This window comes from Hylobates moloch, unplaced genomic scaffold, assembly GCF_009828535.3.
Source record: "Hylobates moloch isolate HMO894 unplaced genomic scaffold, HMol_V3 SCAFFOLD_4, whole genome shotgun sequence".
Taxonomy (NCBI): Eukaryota; Metazoa; Chordata; class Mammalia; order Primates; family Hylobatidae; genus Hylobates; species Hylobates moloch.
In genome coordinates, this window is record NW_026652279.1 from 39,275,185 (window position 1) to 39,299,314 (window position 24,130).

At 38.9% G+C, this 24,130-nt stretch overlaps 1 protein-coding gene across 2 annotated transcripts in view; it reads right to left on the reverse strand.

Annotated features, from left to right (window-relative positions):
- The window catches only part of FAM162A (family with sequence similarity 162 member A), a 28,833-nt gene extending 4,712 nt beyond the window's left edge, over nt 1–24,121 (reverse strand). Inside the window, exons 1-4 of one of the 2 annotated variants that reach the window (XM_032150024.2) lie at nt 23,972–24,120; nt 5,120–5,242; nt 3,601–3,706; nt 582–690 (exon numbers count right to left, since the gene is read on the reverse strand). In XM_032150024.2, coding sequence (XP_032005915.1) covers nt 582–690; nt 3,601–3,706; nt 5,120–5,242; nt 23,972–24,005 — 372 coding nt within the window. In that variant the 5' untranslated portion in view covers nt 24,006–24,120. Of the gene's footprint in view, nt 1–581; nt 691–3,600; nt 3,707–5,119; nt 5,243–23,971 lie in introns of both variants that reach the window. The other variant, XM_032150025.2, reaches the window with a different exon arrangement.
- Between the last annotated feature and the right edge of the window lie 9 nt (nt 24,122–24,130).

Consider the following 24,130-nt stretch of genomic DNA (forward strand, 5'->3'; position numbering starts at 1 on the left):
AGGTTCAGATGAGATACCAGCTAGAAAAGTACCTGGAATGCAGTCAGTGTTCAATTAGTGATAGCTATTAATTATAATCTGTGCTAAAGATTTCTGGACTTGCATTCCTATGTACTGCTTAGGAGCTGTGGTCCTTAGACACATGGCCCTGTTTGGCTGAGCTTCAAATAAAGAACCCCGCTAAGAAAGCTCACCATGATGAAGGCAGTTATGGTGAGGGTAAATATGCTTGGGTACCAAGAGCACTCTGGAAATATGCAATGGGTTATTAAATATGCCAGTGTCCTATTTCTTAATTTACATTATGACATCTGTCATCAGAAAAACTTTTTACATTGCACAAAATGAATTTAGTCCTTCTTCACCACGCCAAAGTTAGGATTTGCTATCTATCCTATCCCCAAGGATGATATTCCCCAGGCTTTTTCCCAATATGTCTTATTTTTCTGCTTATCTGTTCTCATGTAATGTAGAAAGTAGCCTCCTCTTCTCAGAGGGTAAATACAAGGGTCAATCCCTGATTTATTCTAGGTTCTTGGTGGAGAACATACACACTGGATAGAGAAGAAACCCCTTCTCACCTTCTTGCCCTCAATAACCATGAAGATGCATCCTACCACTGTCAGGGCAATCATTAGATAGCTGATCTTCACTCGGATCTTGTTCTTTGCAGCATCAAGCATCTCCAACCTAGTAATACAATGAGATCATGAGAGAAAGTTATTAACTTTTCCCTTTCTGAAGTTGTGCAGGATAAAAGGCTGTGTATAAATTCAAAATGTAGTAGTGTCTATAAATAGGGAGACCTAGAAATCTCTTTAAAAAGGGCCTAGAGATCTCATAGGACTTTGGGGAGGATGAGGCATTTTTCATAACTCATTTATATATAAAGTACAAGATAGCACACAATTAGGTACAAAAGTAAGAAGAAAACAAAAAGAGAAGTCAAGAACAAAGCAAAAAAAAAAATAGGCAAGGCATATTAATCTACACTTGCTATGGTGGACCCCAATTTTGGCTCTCAGGTTTCCAAGCAGCCTATAAATGCTAGAAGTGAAACAGTCATTTCTCCCTGAGGTTCTTAAGAAGACATTATGTGATCTAGTCATCATCTGAAAACATCTTGACAACAGATACTACAGTAAGCTTCATGTTTCAACACAAAGCACGATTCAGAAAGATCAAACATTGGAGAAAGTTAACCAATGTGCTCCATATACCCAGCTTTTTGCTCCCTGTCTTGAACCCAGAATAGATTTGAGAATATCTAAAATAGTAGGAAGATCCTTTAAGCAATGCTCCTTAATATTTATCTTTTTAAACAAATGTTTTGCTAAAATTGAGTGACAGTGAACTTGATATTGTGGTCTTTGGCAAGTGCCAAAGTGCAGCTCTTCTAACCTATCCACTGAATACAGACCCATGTGCCTTAAAAAAAAGTTGATGGTTGGTTCATCATTCTTGTGTGAAGGCTAAGAGGCTTAACATAGAAGAGTCTAAAGAGAAGGCCAATCTACCTTGGTGATTTTGCAAGTAGGCAGTGAGTCATGGTTCTATTTTTAATTTACTTTATTTAAAGAGATGGGGTCTCACCATGTTGCCCAGGCTGGACTCAAAATCTTAGACTGAAGCGATCCTCCTGCCTCAGCCTCCTGAGCAGCCAGGGCTATAGGCATGCATTGCCACACGTGGTGGTCACGATTCTGTTACCTCAGTGTCTGGCAGAACCTCAAGGCAGGGGATGTGGAGCCCTTATGGGGCCCAGGATTAACTTATGGCCTTCTCAGTAGATGTGTAAATAGGAAGTGATATCTCTAGATGATGGGATTGAAGTGCTTTCTTTCCCCTGAGATATTTAACATATATTACTTTTAAAATTGGGGAGGGGAGTACTTTAAAAATGCTTGGAAGGAGGCAAAGGGTCTGGGATGTTGCAGGTGGAAGGAGGAAGATGATGAAGGCATGTACAATGTGATGTAGGAGCTGGGACCTGTGAGGCAGCATGTGGACGGGGTTCTCCAGGCACTTAAGCTGGGCCTGCAGGCTGGCAGGAACCCAAGACAACTGCTAAGGACTGTCAAATTGGTCAGTTAGGAGCACCTGAGATTCCACTAACCACAAACTGAGTTTCCATGTTGACGGGATTTTATGGGATTTGAAGTGCCATGATCCTCATGAAAAGTAATCCATCCCATAGGGAGGAATAGGAACGGGCAAGTTAAGCAGTGCCTGTTCAGAACTACCAGCACAAGGATAAATGGCTGCCCAGGCCCAGAAAAGACCCTTCCAGAGTGATTCGTGAGGTAGTATTTTGGGCCTGAGGGGATCTTGGAACCAACTATTAGGCAGACTAAGGAAGGTGCTCTATAGCAAAGCCTATACAGCTTCTGTTAGGGCCATGGGTGTATACCAGCTTATTTTCTGCTGGTATAGGAAGAATTAGGACATAGGCAAGAACCTGATGTCATTGTTATTTCCAGTATTCTCTCATTTCCCAGAAGAATACATGACTTGAGCTAAGAGAAACCAGGGCTTTCCTGCTGAAATAATTCTGTTAAAGTAATGTGCTATCAATTTGACTGGCAGAAGCAGAAAAGCTCTATTAAAGCTGTTGTAAACAGAAAGTAATATTTCCCTGGGAAAGAAATCCTGAACGAGCTCAGATCTTTTTCAATCATGACTTGAAACCAGAGACCAGAAGATCCAGGCATAGTTTCTTGCTGACAGAGAACGTCCAGGAGCTTTGTCCAAAGTCCCTGTCCCTGAATAGGATGACACCTCACAGGGGAGATGACATCTATTTCTCAGAATCTCTTTTTAGCCAAGATGCCAGCCAGTCAGGCTCTTTAACATGAAGCTAGGGCACTGGTTCTCAACCAGGGGAGATTCCCACCCCCCTGGTGCCCCGTGGACATTTGGCAGTGTCTGGAGGCATTTCTGGTTGTCAGCACTGCGGCAATGCTATGGGCATCTAGGGGGCAGAAGCCAGCGATGCTGCCAAACATCTTCCAACAAATAGGATACCCCCCTGCCACAAAGCATTATCAAGCCCCAAATATCAATAGCTGAGTTGAGAAACTGGGTTGGAGGAACCTGCACTCATCATCTACAAACTCTGAAAAAGTTCCAAGATCCCAGCCAAGATCCCTTCCCTTGGGTTTAAGGAAGTTGGTGACAGGAAGCACTCTTTCCTGAATTCCAGAATATTGCAATTAAATACTTTTATGCCTAAGGTTGAGTACTTAAGTGGATTTGGGGGAATATAGTCATTGTCAATGGTACTTAATTTATATACCTAGATTAAAAACAAACTTTAAAAAAGTCACACTTCTGTAGCCAGGGGATGAAATCAAATAATCAATTGACTTCAGAGTACCTGACAGTTCTTCACTAGTCACTATGTAACATAACAATGATAAGACACAATTTTCTAGCATTGTTTATATTCCAAGTACTTACCAAAGATAAAACATTTGGAAAAGTGAAAAATGTTTTCAAATTTGGTTGAAAAGTTTTAAACAGTTGGAACTCAGAGGCATTGCTTTTCCCTTAGATCAGTGAGAAATGAAAGCTGCTTGTAATACTAAATTCAGCACTCACGAGACAGTCTCTGGGATTTCATCTTCCTTTTTGAAGCGACCTGACCATATGAGGATCTTTTTCTGCCAATCCGTAGGTTTGTGTAAAGGCACTCTGTTGTAAGTGCCTATGAGAAAAACCAGACAAGAAATTTTACGTGTTTGAGATTATAACTCTCAAATTTAACAACAGAAAAATGGTATTAATGCTTTTTAACTAGTCACTAAACAGGAACACTGAGAAACTTCAAGTTAATTAGAGCTTTATTTGAATGGAATTTCTTAGGATCCTTCATTTTCCAAATAAGATTATAAAATCCCATGAGGTAAAATAAAAGCATTATTTCCCAATATAAGCCTTATCTATTGAAAACTGAAAGAACACCAAGAACAAAAATATGAAGTAAGGATGAACTAAGAAGGAAACGGTGAGGAGCTTGTCTGACTTCAGTAGACTAAGAAAAAGTTTGTAAGGTACAATCAGATTTTACCAGATCTTGAATGTCAGGCTAAGGGGTTTAGACTTGATTGGGAACTACTGTACATTTTGAAACAAGGAAGAAACTAATGTTTTAGGAAGGCTTATTATCTGTACAATGGATGGAGAGAGAAAAGGGGGACAAGGTAGAGTGGGCAAAAAGTCCAAATGGCAGACTGTAATACAAGGGTGAGGGGATATTGTCTGAATCAGAGTTGTAGCAGTGGAAAGAGAGATGAAGTCAGTCTGAGGATGACTGAAAGAATGTGGAGACTGGTTAAGACAAAGAGGAAGGAGTCACGAAGAACCTCAAACTTGGATGACTAAGACAACAGCAGTATTGTAACTAAAAGAAGATGGGAAGACCCAGTTGGGGAAGGAAAGAGCATGAATACTACTTAAAGATTTGTTGAGTCTGAAGGGAATATATGCCATCTGAGTCATTTCATTAATAAGTTGGGAAGAGAGATAAAAATCAGTGCAAAGGGAGAGCCAGTGAGGATGTTAAGGAGAAGGCCCTGCTTATATTTTACCTAACGCATAATATCTTAATTTGGTTCATCTTTGGAGTTCTTTAAAACATAATTTCTGGACTACTATTTACTTTGGTGCATCCATTCTCCTACAGAAAGCTCCAGTCCAACCCTACAGGCAAGAAGATGAAAATGACAAATGCTGAAAATGAAGAAACCACTGTGCATGTGCCCATGACCAGTATTAGTACAACATGGGGAGGTCTGCTGTAGGAACATGGGCCTACGTATGAGTAAAACATGAGAAGTGTGATGTAGGAAGATGGGCCTGCATATGAGTAAAACATGGGAGGTATGATGTAGGAACATGGGCCTCCCACGTTGCATGATATAGGAACATGGGCCTCCATCAGGCCTCCCATGTTGTGCTCATATTGGTCATGTGCACATGCACAATGTGAACACAATGTGTTCTCTCTACATGGGAGGGTATGATATAGGAACCTCTTCTCTTTTGGGTTCTTTTGATTCCAAGTTTTCCTACTCTTTGGGAGCTACCTACTCCATAAATAGAGAAAATGAAAACTTACGGGATGGAGCTCTGGGACTTTCCTGTGGTTTCGTGCAAAATCCATTTATTCTCTTCAAATCAGAGCTTCTGTTAAGCCTTAGAGATGAGGAAACATCTCTTTCACATAACCTAAAACAGCTTCCTAAAATAGAGAGAAAAATGTTTCAAAGAAAGAAAGAAAGAAAATGTGATGTTTTCTCAAAATAAGAAATACCTGCAAGTTACGTTTCATTTATAAAAGTTAGTTCATTTAGGAAATGAATTTACTATATGTAAGATACACATACCATATTTAAAGTGCTATGCTTGATGCTGTTTTAAAATATAAATGTTTTATTGATTAGGAAATTAGGAATTTACAACATAAAAATGTTATCAGCGGTAAATTTTAAATAAGTACTTCCCACATGTGTCTTATCATAACAATGGCTCTGGTGGCAATATTATGTATTATGGCATCAGGGCTGTTTAGGTAAAGATTAGTAACCTCCCAAAAGTGATAAACTAGGTCACCAAGTTGCCAATACCATGCTGATAAACTGGTTAGGGGGCTGCAGTGGTCAGCAAGTGACTCTAGAAAGCCTTGCTCCTTGCAAGCCACAAGTCCTTAATTAGAAATCAATTTTAGATGTAGTTTTGAACTATATATAACTTTAAAACTATATGTATAAGAATATATGTAGTTTATTTTAAAAATTTAAACTCAAAGCACAGATAGTAGTATTACGAACCCCTATATACTCATCACCCATTTTCAACAATGATCGCTATATGGCTAATAAATACCATTTAACCTCTATAAAAACCCTGGAAGACAACCTAGGCAATACCATTCTGGACATAGGAATGGGCAAAGATTTCATGATGAAGATGCCAAAAGCAACTGCAACAAAAGCAAAAATGGACAAATGGGATCTAATAAATTTAACTTTTACTGTGCAGAAACTAAACAGATTCTGCACAGCAAAAGAAACTATTAACAGAGTAAACAGACAACTTACAGAATGAGACAAAATTTTTGCAAACTATGCATCTTACAAAGGTCTAATATCCAGCTCTATAAGGAACTTAAACAAATTATCAAGAAAAAAAACACCAGCCCATTAAAAGGTGGGCAAAGGACATGAGCAGACACTTTTCAAAAGAAGACATACGTGCAGCCAACAGGCATACGGAAAAAAAGTACTATCACCGATCACTAGAGAAATGCAAATCAAAACCACAATGCAATACCATCTCACAACCAGCCAGAATGGCTATTATTTATTTTTTTTAGATATATACTATTTTAATCAGACTATACTTCCAACATTTCACAGATGAAATTATAATCACCTGAGCTTTTAAAAAATAAAAATTAGGCACAAGTACACTTATTCATAATTGCACTGGCAAACAGTTCTTATACTTAAATCTTTGTGAAGAGATAGCCCCCTTCTTTTCTCATGTGCTCTTAAGTCAAGCCTGATCTCTGTCCCTGTCACCCATAAAATCTCACTTATGTTCCATTAACCAGGATTACATGAACTAACCTGAAAGAAAAGAACAGGAGTTCTCTGTCTATATAATAATGTTGCCAAAACAAATCGACATATGTTTAACAAAAGCACACAAAATAAGAGATACAATCAGGCGAATATTATAAGTCATTCTTTCATCATTAACATAAAATTGTAATTCTACTTTTGTAAATTTTATCAACAGACTCTCAAATGCCACACTTGATATATACATATAATAATAAGAAAAAATAAATGAAAAATGCATTTTCAGATATATTAAAGAAAATCACTGTTTTATGAAAAATAAGCAAAGCAGCATTACAGTTATTACTCAACTTTCAAAAAGTTACACAAGACTCTTGTTGGCAAATATTAGGATAAGACATTTTCATAGAAATATCTTAAGTATATATGGAAAGCAAAACATATTTAAGATATTAAGATATAAGATGTATTTATGATTTAAAATAATCTCTACATTATTATTCTGCACATCACGAGAATATTCAAGACTCTATTGAATTTCTCCCCAATGAACATCTCTATATAGTAACTATATTCTCAGTCTTTCTTTTTTTTTGTTTTGAGATGGAGTTTCGCTCTTGGTGCCCAGGCTGGAGTGCAGTGGCGCGATCTCGGCTCACCGCAACCTGTCTCCCAGGTTCAAGCGATTCTCCTGCCTCAGCCTCCCACGTAGCTGGGATTACAGGCGCCTGCCACCACGCCCAGCTAATTTTTTCGTATTTTTAGTAGAGACAGGGTTTCTCCATGTTGGTCAGGCTAGTCTCAAACTCCTGACCTCAGGTGATCCGCCTGCCTCAGCCTCCCAAAGTGCTGGGATTACAGGTGTGAGCCACCGTGCCTGGCCATTCTCAGTCTTTTTTATTTATTGATTAAGTTCTAGGATACATGTGCAGAACATGCAGGTTTGTTACATAGGTATACACATGCCATGGTGGTTTGCTGCACGCATCAACTCATCATCTACATTAGCTATTTCTCCCAGTGCTATCCCTCCCCTAAACCCCCATCCCCTGACAGGGGATGTGATGTTCCCCTCCCTGTGTCCATGTGTTCTCATTGTTCAACTCCCACTTATGAGTGAGAACATGCAGTGTTTGGTTTTCTGTTCCTGTGTTAGTTTGCTGAGAATGATGGTTTCCAGCTTCATCCATGTCCCTGCAAGGGACATGAACTCATCCTTTTTATGGCTGCATAGTATTCCATGGTGTATATGTGCCTCATTTTCTTTATCCACTCTATCACTGATGGGCATTTGGGTTGGTTCCAAGCCTTTGCTATTTAGTTTTGCTCTTGTTGCCCAGGCTGGAGTGCAATGGTGTGGTCTCAGCTCACTGCAACCTCCACCTCCCAGGTTCAAGCGACTCTCCTGCTTCAGCCTTCCGAGTAGCTGGAATTACAGGTGTCTGCCACCACACCCACCTAATTTCTGTATTTTTAGTAGAGACAGGGTTTTACCATGTTGGCCAGGCTGGTCTTTAACTCCTGACCTCAGGTGATCCACCTGCCTCAGCCTCCCCAAAGTGCTGGGATTACAGTCATGAGCCACCGCACCTGGGCAGAATGGCTATTAAAAAGTCAAAAAATAAGGGATGCTGTGGTGAGGTTTCAGAGAAAAAGGAACACTTATATGCTGTTGATGGGAGTATAAATTAGTTCAACCATTGTGGAAAGAAGTATGGCGATTCCTCAAAGACCTAAAAACAGAACTACCATTAGACCCAGCAATGACATTACTGGCTATATCTCCAAAGGAATATAAATGTTCTATCATAAAGACACATGAATGTGTATGTTCACTGCAGCACTATTCACAACAGTAAAGACATGAATCAACCTAAATGTCCATCAATGGCAGACTGGATAAAGAAAATGTGGTCTTTTCTTTAGGCTGGGCCCAGTGGTGCATGCCTGTAATCCCAGCTACTTGGGCAGCTGAGGCATGAGAATTGCTCACTTGAACCCTGGAGCCGAACGTTGCAGTGAGCCTAGATCATGACAGTGCACTCCAACCTGGGCAACAGAGTGAGACCCTGTCTCAAAAACCTAAATACATAAGAAAATGTGGTACATATACACCATGGAATACTACACAGCCATAAAAAAGAATGAGAGCATGTCCTCTGTAGGAACACAGATGGAGCTGGAGGTCATTCATTATCCTTAGCAAACTAACACAGGAACAGAAAACCAAATACTGCATGTTCTCATTATAAGTGGGAGCTAAATAATGAGAACACATGGACAAACGGAAGGGAACAACAAACACTGGGGCCTACCGGAGGGTTGTGGGTGGTAGGGAGGAGAGGATCAGAAAAAATAACTAATGGGTGCTAGGCTTAGTACCTGGGTGACAAAATAAACTGTACAGCAAACCTCTGTGACATAAGTTTATCTATATAACAAACCTGCACATGTACCCCTGAACTTAAAAAATTTTTAAAATATCGTTTAACCTAAACTCCATCTACTATCTACCCCTTACTAGATGTTTTAAAGCAAATTCCAAATATTAGTTCATCCACAAATACTTCAGTATGTATTTCAAAATCATATCTGAAATATTAATATAATTTAAAAATGTTCCTTATTATCAGTATATTATGATCAAATCCTATTAAGATGAAATTTCTGATAGGCTCATTTTTTTTTTTTTACAGTTGGCTTATTCAAAATAGGTGCACAAACTGCATATGGCTGATGCTTCCTGAGTTTCTTTAAATCTACAGGTCTCCCCTCTTATATTTTTTTAATCATTTATTTGTTAAATAAACCAGTCTTTAGTCCTGTAGTGTCCCTCAATTTTAGATTTTGCTTATCACACCCCCATGGTGTTGTCCAACATATTCTCCAAACTCCTCTATTCCTTGTAAACAGATTTTTGAGGCTTGAAAGATTTAGATCTTTTAGCAAGAATGTAGGTGGTATTGCGTATGTCTTATTATGCCACATCAATAGGCATATGCCAATTTTGTCTCTTTTCATATTAAGATTGATCAGTACATGCTATCAGTCTGATTCACCTTCTATAAAGTTCCCCATCAACCTTTCATTTAATTTTTTTTTTTTAGCAGACAATGGTGATGATTACCTAGATCCATTTATTTCATTAGGGATTGCAAAATGGTGGTATTCTCCCTTTTCACATTAACTATTTGGTTATCTTAAGGCATAAACCATGCAGAAAATGTGGAATAAATGCTGGATTCTTTCCCTTTATTTGCCAGTTTTAAAATGAACATATTGGTTTTCTTGCACTTCCTTAATGTTGCATTTTTACACATGTGATGTGCTCTAGACTATTTCAGTTGTTCCTTTTAATCCCATCTTTAGTCATTGGGAACCCTTCTAAATTGGCTCCGGAGTCCTTTCAACACAACCTCAGTGGTCATTGATAGCTTTCTTTCTGACAAGATATTACAGACTGATTTTAAATGTTTTCTGCCTGAGTTGGAATCACACATTACTCCCAATGGGCTCTGGTTCTTTTAAAGAAATGTTTTTAGAGACTCCTTAGTGGGGGCTCATTTTTTTTTCAGTTTGTCATTGTTTCTGCCTTTTCAGTGAACAAAGCTAGGAAATACCTTCATAAAATAAATACATTTAAGAAATTAGTTTTGATTAGCAATTCTTACCTTCAGCTTTAGCATGAATAATTTTAATTAATTAAAATCAGAAGCAGAGACAACCAGAAATAGTTTTGATTGGGTGGGAGAAAAGGAGAGTAATTCTGATCTGGGGATTGTGGTGCAGATGAAGCCAGGTCTGGTATAGGCTCCCGAGAATCAGAAGACACCTAAGAGCCCCTGAGTCCCTAGGATGTGGAGGAGTGGAACAGAAATGAAAGCTGGAAAGGCACCAGAGATAAATCTAACTAGGGCCTTGTCACTACATGATGCTCTAGATGACAGAAATGGAATACCCAAGACTTGTATTGAATGCAATAAGAGTGTGCCCTCAGACGTTTGCAGTTAAAAATCCATTTGCTAGTAGATAAAAAGACTGTGCCTTGGTTCCAAACTCCTACTTGGGTGTCTTGCAGCCTCAGAGTTTGGAGCAATAAGGGGAGGTGAGAGAGGCAGCAGCAGTAAAATATGGTTACAGAGGCGGTTTTCCCAATGATGGTGAAAAGCTTCATTTCCTCACTTTTCCCCCTTGCTGTTAAAAAAAAAATCTTTTGAACATAACAATTTAAAAGACACTACTGTGGACTTCTCATGAAAATATGTTCATGTTTGTTAAGATTTTTAAAATAATGCTTTTATTGATACATAATTCTCTACCATAAAACTCACTTTTAAAGTGTGAAATTCAGTGGTTTTCATATATTCACAAAGTTGTGTATTGATCACTACTATCTAATTCCAGAAGACATTCATTACCCCAGAAAGAAATCCTGAATACATTAGCAGTCATTCCCTATTTCCTCCTTCCCCCAACCCTAGAAAGTCACTAATTTACTTTCAGTCTCTATGGATTTGCATACTCTGGACATTTTATATAAATGGAATCATACAACATGTGGCCTTTTATGACTGTCTTCTTTTACTTATATTTTCAAGGTTCATCCATGTTGTAGCATTTGTCAATACTTGATTCCTTTTTATTGACAAATTTTATTCCACTATACCAGAGTTTGTTCACACATTAGTCAACTAATGGACATTTGGGTGGTTTTCACTTTTTGGCTATTATGAATAATGCTGTTATAAACATTTGTGTACAAGTTTTTGAGGAACATGTATTTTCATTTGTGGGGTATATACTAAGGGGGTGAAATAACTGGGTGATGTAACTCTCCATTTAATCATTTAAGGAATTACAAGACCATTTTCCAAGTGGCTGTAACATTTCACATTTCCATATATTAGGGTTCCAATTTCTTCACATCCATACCCACATTTGTTATTCTTTTTGATTACAACTGTCCCAGTAGGTATGAAGTGGTATCTCATTGTACTCTTAAGTTACATTTATCTAATGAGTAATAATGAGGATCTTTTCATGTACTAATTGCCCATTTGCATATCTTCTCTGGAGAAACATCGATTTAGTTCCTCTGCCTATTTTTTTTGAGTAGGGTTATGTCTTTTTATTTTTGAGTTGAAAGAGTTCTTTCCTTATCTGATACATAATTTGCAAATATAGTCTCCCATTCCATGAGTATCTTTTCACTATCTTGAGGATGTCCTTTGAAGTAAAAAAAATTTAGGTGAGGTCCAGTTTATCCATCTTTTCTTTTATTGCTTGAGCTTTTGGTGCCATATACGATGTCACAAAGATTTACTCCTATATTCTAAGAATTTTATAGTTTTTTCTCTAACATTTAGGTCTGTGATCCATTTTGAGTTATACTAGTATACTTTATGTGGAAAGGATCCAAATTCATTCTTTGGCATGTAAATATCCAGTTCTCCCAGCACCACTTGTTTAAGACTATTCTTTTCCGCACTGAGTTGTTTTAGCGCAATATAGAAAATCAATTGACTGTAAATATAAGAGTATATTTCTGGACTATCAATTCTATTCCACTGATCTAGATGTCTGTCCTTATGCCAGCACTACACTGTCTTAATTATTACAGCTTTGTAGTTAAGTTTTTAACTAGGAAGTATGAGTCATCCAACTTGGCTTTTCTTTTTAAAGATTAGTTTGCCTACTCAGGGTCCCTTAAATTTCTGTATGAATTTGAGATCAGCTTGTCAATCTCTGTGAAGACCCCAGCTGAGATTCTGTGGGGGACTGTGTTGAATCTGTAGATCAGTTTGAGGAATACTTCCATCTTAAAAATATTAAGTCTCTCAAACCATGAACCTGGGATGTCTTTCCATTTATTTGGGTCTTCTTTAATTTCTTTCAGTAGTGTTTGTGCAATTTCCAGAGAACGTTTTAAACTTTGTTATTCTTTTTGATGCTATCATAAATGGAATTTTTTCTTCATGTTTGCATTATTTACTGCCCATTTATCTTGCATACTGCAAAACTGTTCAACATTTAGTCTAATAGGGTATCTGTGTATGTATTCCTTAGGATTTTCTATATACATGATCATGTTATCTGGGAATACAGTTTTACTTCTTTTGCCACTTACTGCTTTTCCTGCCTAAATTCCCTAACAAGAACCTCCAGTAAGTACAGTGTTGAACAGAAATGTCTGTTGAAAATGGACATCCTTGTCATGTCATGGGGGAAATGCATTCAGCCTTTCACCATTAAGTCAGATGTTAGTTGTGGGTTTTTCATTTAATGCCCTTTATCAGGTTGAGGAAGTTCCTTTCTATTCATAGTTTCTGAGTGTTTTTATAACGAAGAGGAGTTGCATTTTGTCAAATACTTTTTCTGTGTTTACTGATGTGGTTATGTGTTTTTTTTCCTTTATTCTATTAACATTGTGAATGATGTTGAGTCAGGAGTCCTAACCTTACATTTTTAGCCTACATCCCACTTGATCACAGTCTGTAATTTTTCATGTCACTGGATTCATTTTGTAGCAGTTGAGGATTTCTGCATCAATATTCCTAAGGGATAAATATGGGTCTGTAGTTTTCTTGAGATTTTTTTGGGGGGTTTTGGTATGAGGATAATGGGGCCTCATCAAATGTATTGGAAAGTGATCCCTCCTCTTTTGTATTTTGGAAGAATTTGTGAAAGACTAATTCTACTTTTTTCTTTAAATGTTTGGTAGAATGCACAATTGAAGCCATTTGGGCCTGGACTTTTTCTCTGCAGGAAGTTTTAAAATCACTAGTTCAATCTCCTATTACAGGACTTTTCAGATTTTTTATTTTTTCTTGACTTAGTTTTGATAATTTTTGTTTTTCTAAAAGTGTGTCCATTTCATCTGGTTTATGTAATTTTTGGCATAGAGTTGTTCATAGTCTCTCCTTGTATCCTTTGTGTGTTTGGCCACAGAGGTCTGTTTGGTTATCTTAGTGGTCAGCTAGTAACTGGAGAGACTAATAAATGCCTTTAAGTTTATTAAGTGTTTGCCTATGGGCTGTGTGTGCATGTTGGGGCATGTCTTCTACCCTCAGGCAGGCAGTTTGCAACACTGCCTTAGCCTTCTGATATAGTTTGGATCTGTACCCCCACCCAAATCTCATGTTGAAATGTAATCCCCAGTGTTGGAGGTGTGGCATGGTGGGAAGTGAGTGGATCATGGGCGTGGATTTCTCGTGAATAGTTTAGCACCATCCTTCTTGGTGCTGTCCTCATGATAGTGAGTTCTTATGAGATCTGGTCGTTTAAGTGTGTGGCACCTCCCTGATCTCTCTTGCTCTTGCTCTGGACATGTGACATGCCAACTCCCCCTTCGCCTTCCACCATGATTGTAAGTTTCCTAAGGCCTCTCTAGAAACTGGACAAATGCCAGTATCATGTTTCCTGTACAGCCTGAAGAACTATGAGCCAATTAAACTGCTTTTCTTGGCCGGGCGCGGTGGCTCACGCCTGTAATCCCAGCACTTTGGGAGGCCGAGGCGGGCGGATCACGAGGTCAGGAGATCGAGACCATCCTGGCTAACACGGTGAAACCCTGTCTCTACTAAAAATACAAAAAATTAGCCGGGCGAGGTGGCGGGCGCCTGTAGTCCCAGCTACTCGGGAGGCTGAGGCAGGAGAATGGCGTGAACCCCCAGGGGGCGGAGCCTGCAGTGAGCCGAGATTGCGCCACTGCACTCCAGCCTGGGCGACAGCAAGACTCTGTCTCAAAAAAAAAAAAAAAAAGAAAAAAAAAGAAAGTAAACTGCTTTTCTTTATAAATTACCTAGTCGTAGGTATTTCTTTTTAGCAATGTGAGACTGGCCTAATACACCTTCTATTCTTGCTTGGACAGAGACTAAATGTGAGGTGAGAGCTTAGAGACCTCTCAGGTTTTTCCTGGAAAATGTGTCCAACCTTACACATATTACATTCTAGAAATATGTCAGAGCTTTCCAGATGTCACGATGGACATCTCATTCCCCAGCTTCTTGTTTGACCCAGCTGTTACCCACTCCATGTTACGTCAAACAAGTGCTGCTGATTATTTTCAACAAATGCACCAGGGAAAACACTGCAGTGAATAAACTCCAAGTCAGGTGAAAAAAGACAAGCCCTGTGAGTGGGGTTTCCAGCGAACTGTCAGACAAGTCAAATAGTAACACTTCTCTGCAGCTGGAAGTTTTGGAGAACTCTAAACCCATTCTGCCTTCTTCAGTGCCTGCAAGGCTGCTGGTTTTCAAAGCAACTGTGATTTGTGAGGCTGTTGGTTTTCAAGGCTATTGTGAAGCTGAAAGAAGACAGGAATAAAGCAAGTTAAAACTCCACAAGACTTGCTGTCCTACCATGATTTCAGTCTTTTTTTTTTTTTTTTTTTGGATAAATGCTCCTCAGATTGTCATAAATGCCTGGTAATTTTCCAGAGTTCTGGAAAAGTTGCTTCTGCCAACTTCTGGCAGTGTTATCATTGCTTTTAGGTAAAAATGGATTTTCAGAGGTCCTTACTCATGACACACCAGAAGTTGGAATCTCTATTTGTGGTTACCTGCCACATGGTCTTTTTCATAAAAGGCCTCATTTATTTCGTTTTCTAGGGCTATAAATCCCAGAAAGCTTTGCCTGGATCTGGTAAACACAACATCAGTGCCACCTAGTGGAAAGGAGATACATTAACTGCTTTTAGCTTGTTTCCTCATTTAAAATGTCGATAATGCAGTGTTTCTTGTACCAAAGTTGATTTGAGAGTTAAATGGAAAAGCAAATATGGGAACATCTGGTAAGATGCCTGAAACACAGCAGGCTCTCTTAACTGTTGTTTTTTTTTTTTTTTTGAGATATTATGTAAAACATTAACTTTGATAAAACACTTCTAGAGCACTTTTCAATTTTACCCCGAATGTGGTCAGGATTTCTGACAAAGGTAATTATGCAGTTATGAGGCCACGGGAAAAGTCTATGAAACTTTTCAATAGATTTTCATAGCACTCAGGATTAAGACACAATTATTAAATCCTGTGATCCTCAAATTTTAGTGTTTTAGTGTTTAGTGTGAATCTGAAGAATGCCTTGTTAAAACACAAATCATGAGGCTGCCTACCTCCAGTTTCTGCGTCCACAGTTCTGGAATGGAGGCTGGGAATTTGCATTTCTAACAAGTTCCTAGGTGATGCTGCTACTGCTGGTTCTGGACTATACTTTGAGAACCTAGAAGTTTCTCTCCCCTAAGACATGGTTAAATATACATAACATAAAATTTACCATTTTAATTAAGTGTACAATTCAGTGGCATTAAGTACATTTACACTGCCGTGCAACTATTACTACTATCCATCTCCAGGACTTTTTCATCTCCCCAGAGAACCACTGGTTTAATGTGACCTACAAGGCCCCATCTCACACAATGCTGTCCCATTCCTCCTTTGGCAGGTGCTTACAAAAGGAACAAGGTTAACTGGCAGCAAGCTAGAAGGACTCTACTCTTTAAACAGAAAAATAATCAATAATTATTTCCTAAGACAGCTGGACTTTCCCATCCCTCCTAATTAGAACAAAGGCAGTTTAGGAGAACGGAAGACAAACCGCCTCTCAGCTAGCTCAGTTTGAGAAATAATAATAAAGCAAAAAATGCTAACATGTATACCTACTATCAGTGACATCGATGTATGTTGGAGTAATTATGCAACAAAGTACTTCCTATGTGCCAGGCATTGTTTTAGGCAATATACAAAGAAGATAAAAATCTGTGCCAATAGAACTTGCATTCTACTGGGGAGAAAGTTATATATATGTTAGATACAAAGTGCCAGAGAGAAAAAAATAAACAATGGGGACATGAAGTATGTGTTTGGAATGGGCTGTGTATGAAATTTTATATAGTGTAGTTAGGAAGTCCTCTGTGAGAATGTCACTCTTGAAGGGAAGCAAGGGCTAGCTACGCAGCTATCTGGTGGAAGAATATTCCAAACAGAAAGAATTATAAATGCAAAGACCCTAAAAGATTCTAGAGCCCATAAAGAGGAGGCCAGTATGGCCAGAACAGAATGAATAACGGGAAGACAAGTAGAATTTGATGTGAGACAGGTACTGAGGTAGTCACGGAGGGTAGGGACTTGGAGACATGAGAGGTTCACCTAGATCAGACTGTATCTCCCAACTTTTTCTTACTACAACTTCATATTGTATGCTAATAACTTTTACCTCCCTACAGTATAAATGCTGATTAAAACATACACAAATATTATCTTATAGATATTAGAATAATAGACTAATGTACAAATAGTTTTTTAAAGATGAGGTCTTGCTTAAAAAATATTTTTTAAAATGTTATCACTACATAGTGAAATCCCATCTCTACAAAAAATACAAAAATTAGCTGGGCACAGTGGCATGTGCCTGTGGTCCCAGCTACTCGGGAGGCTGAGGCAGGAGGATGGCTTGAGCCCTGGCGGTGGAGGTTGCAGAGAACTGAGATCATGCCACTGCACTTCAGCCTGGGCGATAGAGCCAGACCTTCTCTCAAAAAAAAAATAAAATAAAATTTAAAATTTAAAAAAGTTATCACTAAAAAATGTCTGAAGTATTTGATGTGGTCTTGGTTTTTATTTTGCAATTATAACAACATGAAAGCATAAACAAGCTTTAATATCATTACTAAAACCTTTGTTTTCTCTCAAAGAGACAGAATATATTGACCAGACGTCCAAGCCAGAAATTTTCCATCCTCTGGTGGATCACGATTAAAAACATACAAACCAAAAGAAAACAGCCCTTTAACCCTCTAGCTGGACTTACAGCTTGTCTCTGGCTGACCAGTTCTGTGTCTCCAGGGCCCTAGCAGGAAGTTAAGATGAAGCCTCACAGCTGTCTCTAAGACTCTGGGTGGCAAACGGCTAATCTTAAGAGTAAAGGTTCTTAAACTTTTTTATCTATCGAAATCACCTGGGGGACCCGTGAAACAGATTACTGGACCCAACTGATACAGTAAGTATGGACAGAACCTGAGAATGTGCAGTTCTAACAATTGCCCAGGTAATGGTGAAACTTCTGCTATGGGGGACCCATAATCTGAAAACCAGTGCCTTAGAAATATTATTGCTAGCTGGAGGCTATAGTGGTCAGCCAGGGTGAGGCTGGTTGAAGTACCAGCTTCTCTCCTGATAGTCCCCTCCTTTCCATAAATATCCTTTCCAACCCCATGAAAGATTCTGAGAAAGAAAAAGGTAGGGATGCTTTTTCTTTCTCAGAATCTTTCAAGGTCCTCTTGGAGAAAACCATAGGTGATGTGACTGGAGATATGACAACTCTCTGGGAATCAGAGAATCAATATTACAACCCACTCCCCAGAGTGTCTATCTGAAACTCTAGGCCTTAGCTGTTGACCTGGGCTTTGTGACAGAAACAGACTCCCTATATCCGTTTTCTCATCCTTCCCTGCAGGCTTGGAGAAATACCAGTCTTCCTTCATTCTTAAGTAGTAATCCCTCTGCTGAGGGATGTCGTACCAAACTTATCCTTATTTTCCACTGCCTTTTTCCTGCCAAATGTTATCTCCCCCATCTTTAAAATCAATACTAAAAAACTTACTTTTTTTTTTTAGAGACAAGGTCTCACTTTGTCACCCAGGGTAAAGTGCAGTGGAGCGATCATAGCTCACTGTAACTTTGAACTCCTGGGCTCAAGCGATCCTCCTCTATCATCTTCTGGAGTAGGTGGGACCACAGGGAGATGCCACCATGTCTAGCTAATTAAAAAAATTTGTTTTGTAGAGATCGGGTCTCACTATGTAAAAACCTTTGTACCACCAAGTTGTTATACACCATGTTATTATGTAAAAAGCTTTTAGTAAAACAAACTTTAAATGATAAAAGTAACACTTGCTCATTACAGAAAATTTGGAAGTTAAAAAAAGATGTGAAGAAAAATAAAAGCACTCATGATCATACCACTTAGGGATAACAACTTGGTGCATTAATATTTCTTTTCAGAACTTTCCTATACTTACATACAACATATACATTTTTCATAATCAGATAATACTGTATCTTGCTATGTCACAAATACTTTCCAAGATATTAATACTTTTAATAGCTGTATAAAACCCAACACACAGCTATAACCTGAATGTAGTAATTCCCTACAACTTGATTTGTTTCCAATTTTTCAGTATTATAAGTGATGTTTGAATGAACAGTTCTCTACATACATCTTTGATGGTATTTCTGATTATTTTCTTAGAACAAAATCCTGGAAGTGAAGGGTAAAAGGTATGAACCCCTTTAAGTTTCCATCTACATATCTATCTATCCCATCCATCCATCCATCCATCCATCCATCCATCCATCCATCCATCCATCTGAACTACTTTCCAGAAAGGCTGACTACTTCTCCAGTAACTTCTACTAGTAGTTAATGAGAATTCTGTCTTATTACTCTACAGTAACACTGAAGGTCCACTATGTTGGACAAAGCATTCACTTGTTCTCAACAGGTCCTATTAATAAAATTCTTATTTTCTCTTTTTCATAGCTCAAATGATTGAATAAATGGCATATATTTACTCCTTCACTTCGCCACCTACACTTTATTTTGCTACAATGTTTCCTTCTCCAATCATTTTACTAAAATTACCAACATTAGTGACCTCTTTCTAGTCATATGAATACATTTTTATTTTTATTTTTTTTGAGACGGAGTCTTGCTCTGTTGCTCAGGCTGGAGGTGCAGTGGTGTGATCTCGGCTCACTGCAAGCTCCGCCTCCCGGGTTCATGCCATTCTCCTGCCTCAGCCTCCTGAGTAGCTGGGACTACAGGCGCCCAGCACCACGCCCGGCTAATTTTTTGTGTTTTTAGTAGAGACGGGGTTTCACCGTGTTAGCCAGGATGGTCTCGATCTCCTGACCTCGTGATCTGCCCACCTCAGCCTCCCAAAGTGCTGGGATTACAGGCTTGAGCCACCGCGCCCAGTCATGAATACATTTTTTTAGATTCTCATCATTAGCCCTTCTGACTCTACTCTTCCCATTTTTGTGGCCATTTGATTCTACTGATCTCATTTTTCTATAAGGATTCAACGCCTCCTTACATTGTACCACCATATTCTCTTACTTCATCTCCAACCTCTATGACCAATCTTCTTTAATGTCTTCTTCCCCAGTTCCTATTATTTATACCATGTCACACCACCAAGGCTTAGTCCTTGCTTCTATTCTGTGCTACTCTCTGGAAGGACTCCTCCATTCTGTTTTAAAAATCAACTCCAGACTAATTGCTCCCATATCTTTATCTCCATAACTTTACTCTTCCTTTGCCCTCAGGTCTTCAACCTCTCAAACCTATAACTCAGTGCCACCTAAACCTACTCAATAATGCACCATCTTCTCTGCCAAACTAACACAAATCTTTGATGGCATTTCTGATTATTTTTCCAACTTTCTTATTTCTGACAATGAGGCGATACTTCTGTAGTCCTCAACATTAAAGAACTTGTCTTTAACTCCTTCCTTACTCAGTATCTCCAAACTCATCCTTTCTTCAAGACACTTCCTAAATATATTCGTTATTTCCATCATCACCTCACACATCAGTTACTGTAATATCTTCATAGGTAGTAGCAATTCAACTGGTATGTAGTTGCTGTGTTAATTTTCCAGAAATGTTTCTTGTATTACTTCTCCTGCTAAAAGGTTTTTTTGGTCCAAATTCGTTTGGTTCAAACTTCTCCAAACACTACGCTTTATCTTCTATTACCTCCTGATCAAAATCCCTAAGGTAATCTTTCCTCTCTCATATCCTTTTTCAGACTCATTACTGCCCCTACATGTGCTCACATCACTCTCACACCCCTTCATTTCAATGGAGCCTTCAAGAATCTCAGAATTCTTGAAGCCAATGGTATATTATATATGTTTGTTTGTTCATTGCAATAAATCAGCCCTAGGAGTGGGGCAGTCCATTCATTTTAGAGCCTTCACAGTATACATACAGGGCATCCATTGTGTACTCAATAAATACTTGGTAAGATCTGGAAAGGAGCGATAAGCAAAGCCAAAGATGGGGGTAGTTAAAATGGGTATGTTCTCATTTAGGTTTGGTTAGCAAGAACAAACAAAAAGAACAACAAGGTGGCAGAATGTGGTAGAAATAAAATCAGAATGGGAGCCAGGGGATATTGGCTATGTCCCAGGTCTGTACCTGTGTGATCCTTGGCAAGCCGATTCCCTTCTTGGCCCTTAAGTTTCCTCATCTGTAAAAATTAGAGGACTAAATAACCTGACTTCTAAGGTACCTCTCTACTCTAATGCTCTGAGATGTGGGTTAAACTAAAAGGAAGGCAGCCCACAGTCCATTACATTGGTAACAATGACGGTAACAAATTCATTTTCAAATCTGACCAGTCAACAGAGTTTAGGGCAGCAAAATTTTCTTTCAAGAAGAAACAGTCTTGTAAGGTCATTCCATTCCTTTGAACTAATAATCATTCTGTGGAAAGATACAATATCCTAAAAGTTACATCTATTTTATTCTTTCAGGAGAAAACAGGTGTGAAAACTCACCTTATATTTGCAGCATGTTCCAAGATATTTCCTAGCATCCTTCATCCAAAAAATATGCATTGCCTGTCTACTATGAGCTGAACACCAATAAGTGGTAAGGACTGAGTAAAAACAAAACAGATCCAGTGTTTACCCTTATGAAACCCAGCGTAGTGTGGGTAAATGGCCATTTAGTTTCTAATCATCTGTATCGGTGCTTTTTAACTTAAAGAGCATGAACTGCTCTGAGTAGCAGATATAAAATATGGACCCTCTCTCTCAAAAATGGTATACAATCATAAAAATTTGAAAAGTTCACAGGACCTCTCAAATGTGGAGGTGTCCAGTACCACAGGTTAACAACCCTGATCTGTATCTACAACTACATCTACAAAACAACAAATTCGAGCTCATAAAAGCCTATATTTGCTATATTGTTTGCTAAGGGAGTATACCAAAGATTTCCAACAGAAACAAAAGTAAAGGTCCATCATTTATAAGGTTAAGTTTTGATCATCTGAAATTTCACTTACCTAGAGAATCTTATTCCAAATATTCTGGATAAGTAAGGTATGCCTAGATTATGCTTCTTTTCTTTTTTTTTTTTTCAGAGACAGCGTCTCACTCTGTTGTCCAGACCGGAATGTGGTAGCATGATCATATTATAGCTCAATGCAGCCTCAAACTTCTGGGCTCAAGTGATCCTCTTGCCTCAGCCTCCTGAGTAGCTGAGACTATGGGTTTGAGCCACCATGGCCAGCTAATTTTTAAAAGTTTTTTTTGTAGAGACAGGGTCTTGCTAAGTTAGCCAGGCTGGTCTCAAACAATCCTCCAGTATCAGCCTCCCAAAGTGCTGGGATAGCAGCTGTTAGCCACCGCACTGAGCCTACATTTCTATTTGATCTATCATTCCTTTGGCTGAGGCTGCTTATTAAAGCAGTCTTCTTTCTTGAAAAGCCATTTGCACATGAAGGTGTACTTTCATTTCAGAACTAAATCTGCATTTCATGACTCTTCCATTTCAGATTAATGAGATCCAATTAGTCATGACAAATTCACACATGCACAGCCCCTGAATGAACAGCTTGAACAACAGCAAAAAGCACAAAAATTCCAGAATTAAAGGGTACCCTCTCTTGGCTCTAACATTTTCTGGCAAAGGGATCCTGGACAAGTCATCTCTGACCTATGTTTCTTCATTTATAAAGTGTGGGAGGAATAAGACTTACCTGAGAGGGCTGCTATGAGAAATCCATCCAACAAAATAATGTACATGAAAGTGTTTAGCTATGAAGTGGGTGAAAGGCAGTAGGTTATTGTGGAGTCGCTCACAAAGCATCAGACATTCGTGGAAGATCATATGGAGAGAGCTGCTCATATAACACCCTTAGTGTGCTATTAAAAATTTTATATCTGAAGTAAAATAAATTGTTCTTAAATCACTCAAGGAATTCTGCTTTGGTTAAGTGGTCAATAGTGAAGTTTTTACACATCAGAAGTTTGCAGAGATGCAAAAATAAATTTATGCAAGATGCATAAATATATTCTCAAAGCAAGAAGATGAACTACTTACAATATACTCAGTATTAGTTTCAAGATGTCAAAGTAGTTCCAAGATGTCAAAGTTCTTTTCATGCAGTCCATTTTAACTTTTTTACAGAGCAATGATCCTTTTACTTGCCTTGTTGAAAAGCTTTATAATGTTAACAGGATGCACAGAAGATATTTTAGGTGAATTAGTTCAACAAAACTGACAACATCAATGAAATCAATCATAGTATTGAGGATTTTAGTGGAAGAAGTGTTTGCTTTTAAAGGAAGTAAATATAATAATACTCTCTAGTTTGAGAAATGTTTTCCAGTCCATTCTCCACTGCAACACCAGATAAGCTGTGTAAAGGATACTCTTGGGGTGGGGAAGGTTATGTATCAAACTTGTGAAACTATGCAACATTCACTCTTTTTTTTGCATGACTTCATTTACATTTACAATATACATTTATATTATTTGAATAGCCAAGTTTGGGGCTATTTTTCCTTTAAAAATTGAATTAACAACTTTTTAATAATGTAATGCCATTGAACAAAAGATCTCTGGTACCTAGAAAAGAGTCAAAATGCAAGCCCTCTGATTTCTCAACCCCTACTATGCCAAAGCTCTGCTGGTTCTCCCCCCCAAAAAAGAATTAAGCTTTCATTACCTAAGTCCAAAATAGTCATCACACAAATGTCTACCACCAAAACAAACTGCAGATCCTTCAATTACACACTTTCCTCCAAGAAATTCGAATCAATTAATTGTATAAGTGTTTAAAAGTAATGTATCCTCCATTTTAATCTGTAAGACCTAAATCCTTGGCCTAATCAGACATTTAATGAGTGGGGAAACTTCACGCTGGAGGTTTTCTGGCATGAACTCCAGAAAGGAAGGAGCAGGGGGAAGAGGGAAGACTCCAGTAGAGCAATAGATAGGGGAGGTTAGGGTGGAAAGCTGAATGCATGGGTAAAGGGGAGGTCTACGGATAGTAGGTGCTTTACAGACTGAGCTCAGGGGAGGCTGAGGACGGGGGTGGGGAGAAGGGTAGGCGCGTGGGCAGTTAAGTTGGTGGGAGCTGGGTGGATGAAGATGAGGGTAATTCACGGGCAGTCTCCAATGTCTATCGGCAGCTGCTCACCTAGTTCTCTCCCACATTGCCACTAAGTAGGTAGGATTCCAAGGAACCGAGAAAGTGCGTCATGAAATGGAGCCACTCCAGGGCCCAGGAAGGCTTCAGGATTCCCCCACCCGCAGCGGCCGGGCCAGCTCCTCTACCTCCCATATCGCGACCGACGTCTCACCTGCTGCCAGGCGCAGACTAGTGAGGCTCCCCATGGCCACTTACTACTCCGCCGACCAGCGCAGAACTTCACCGGGGACGGTGGCGCTGGTGAGCTCAATGTCACCCAGCGCTAGAGTGGGAAGGACGCAGGCGGCGCCGGGGGGCGGGGCGTGCGCGA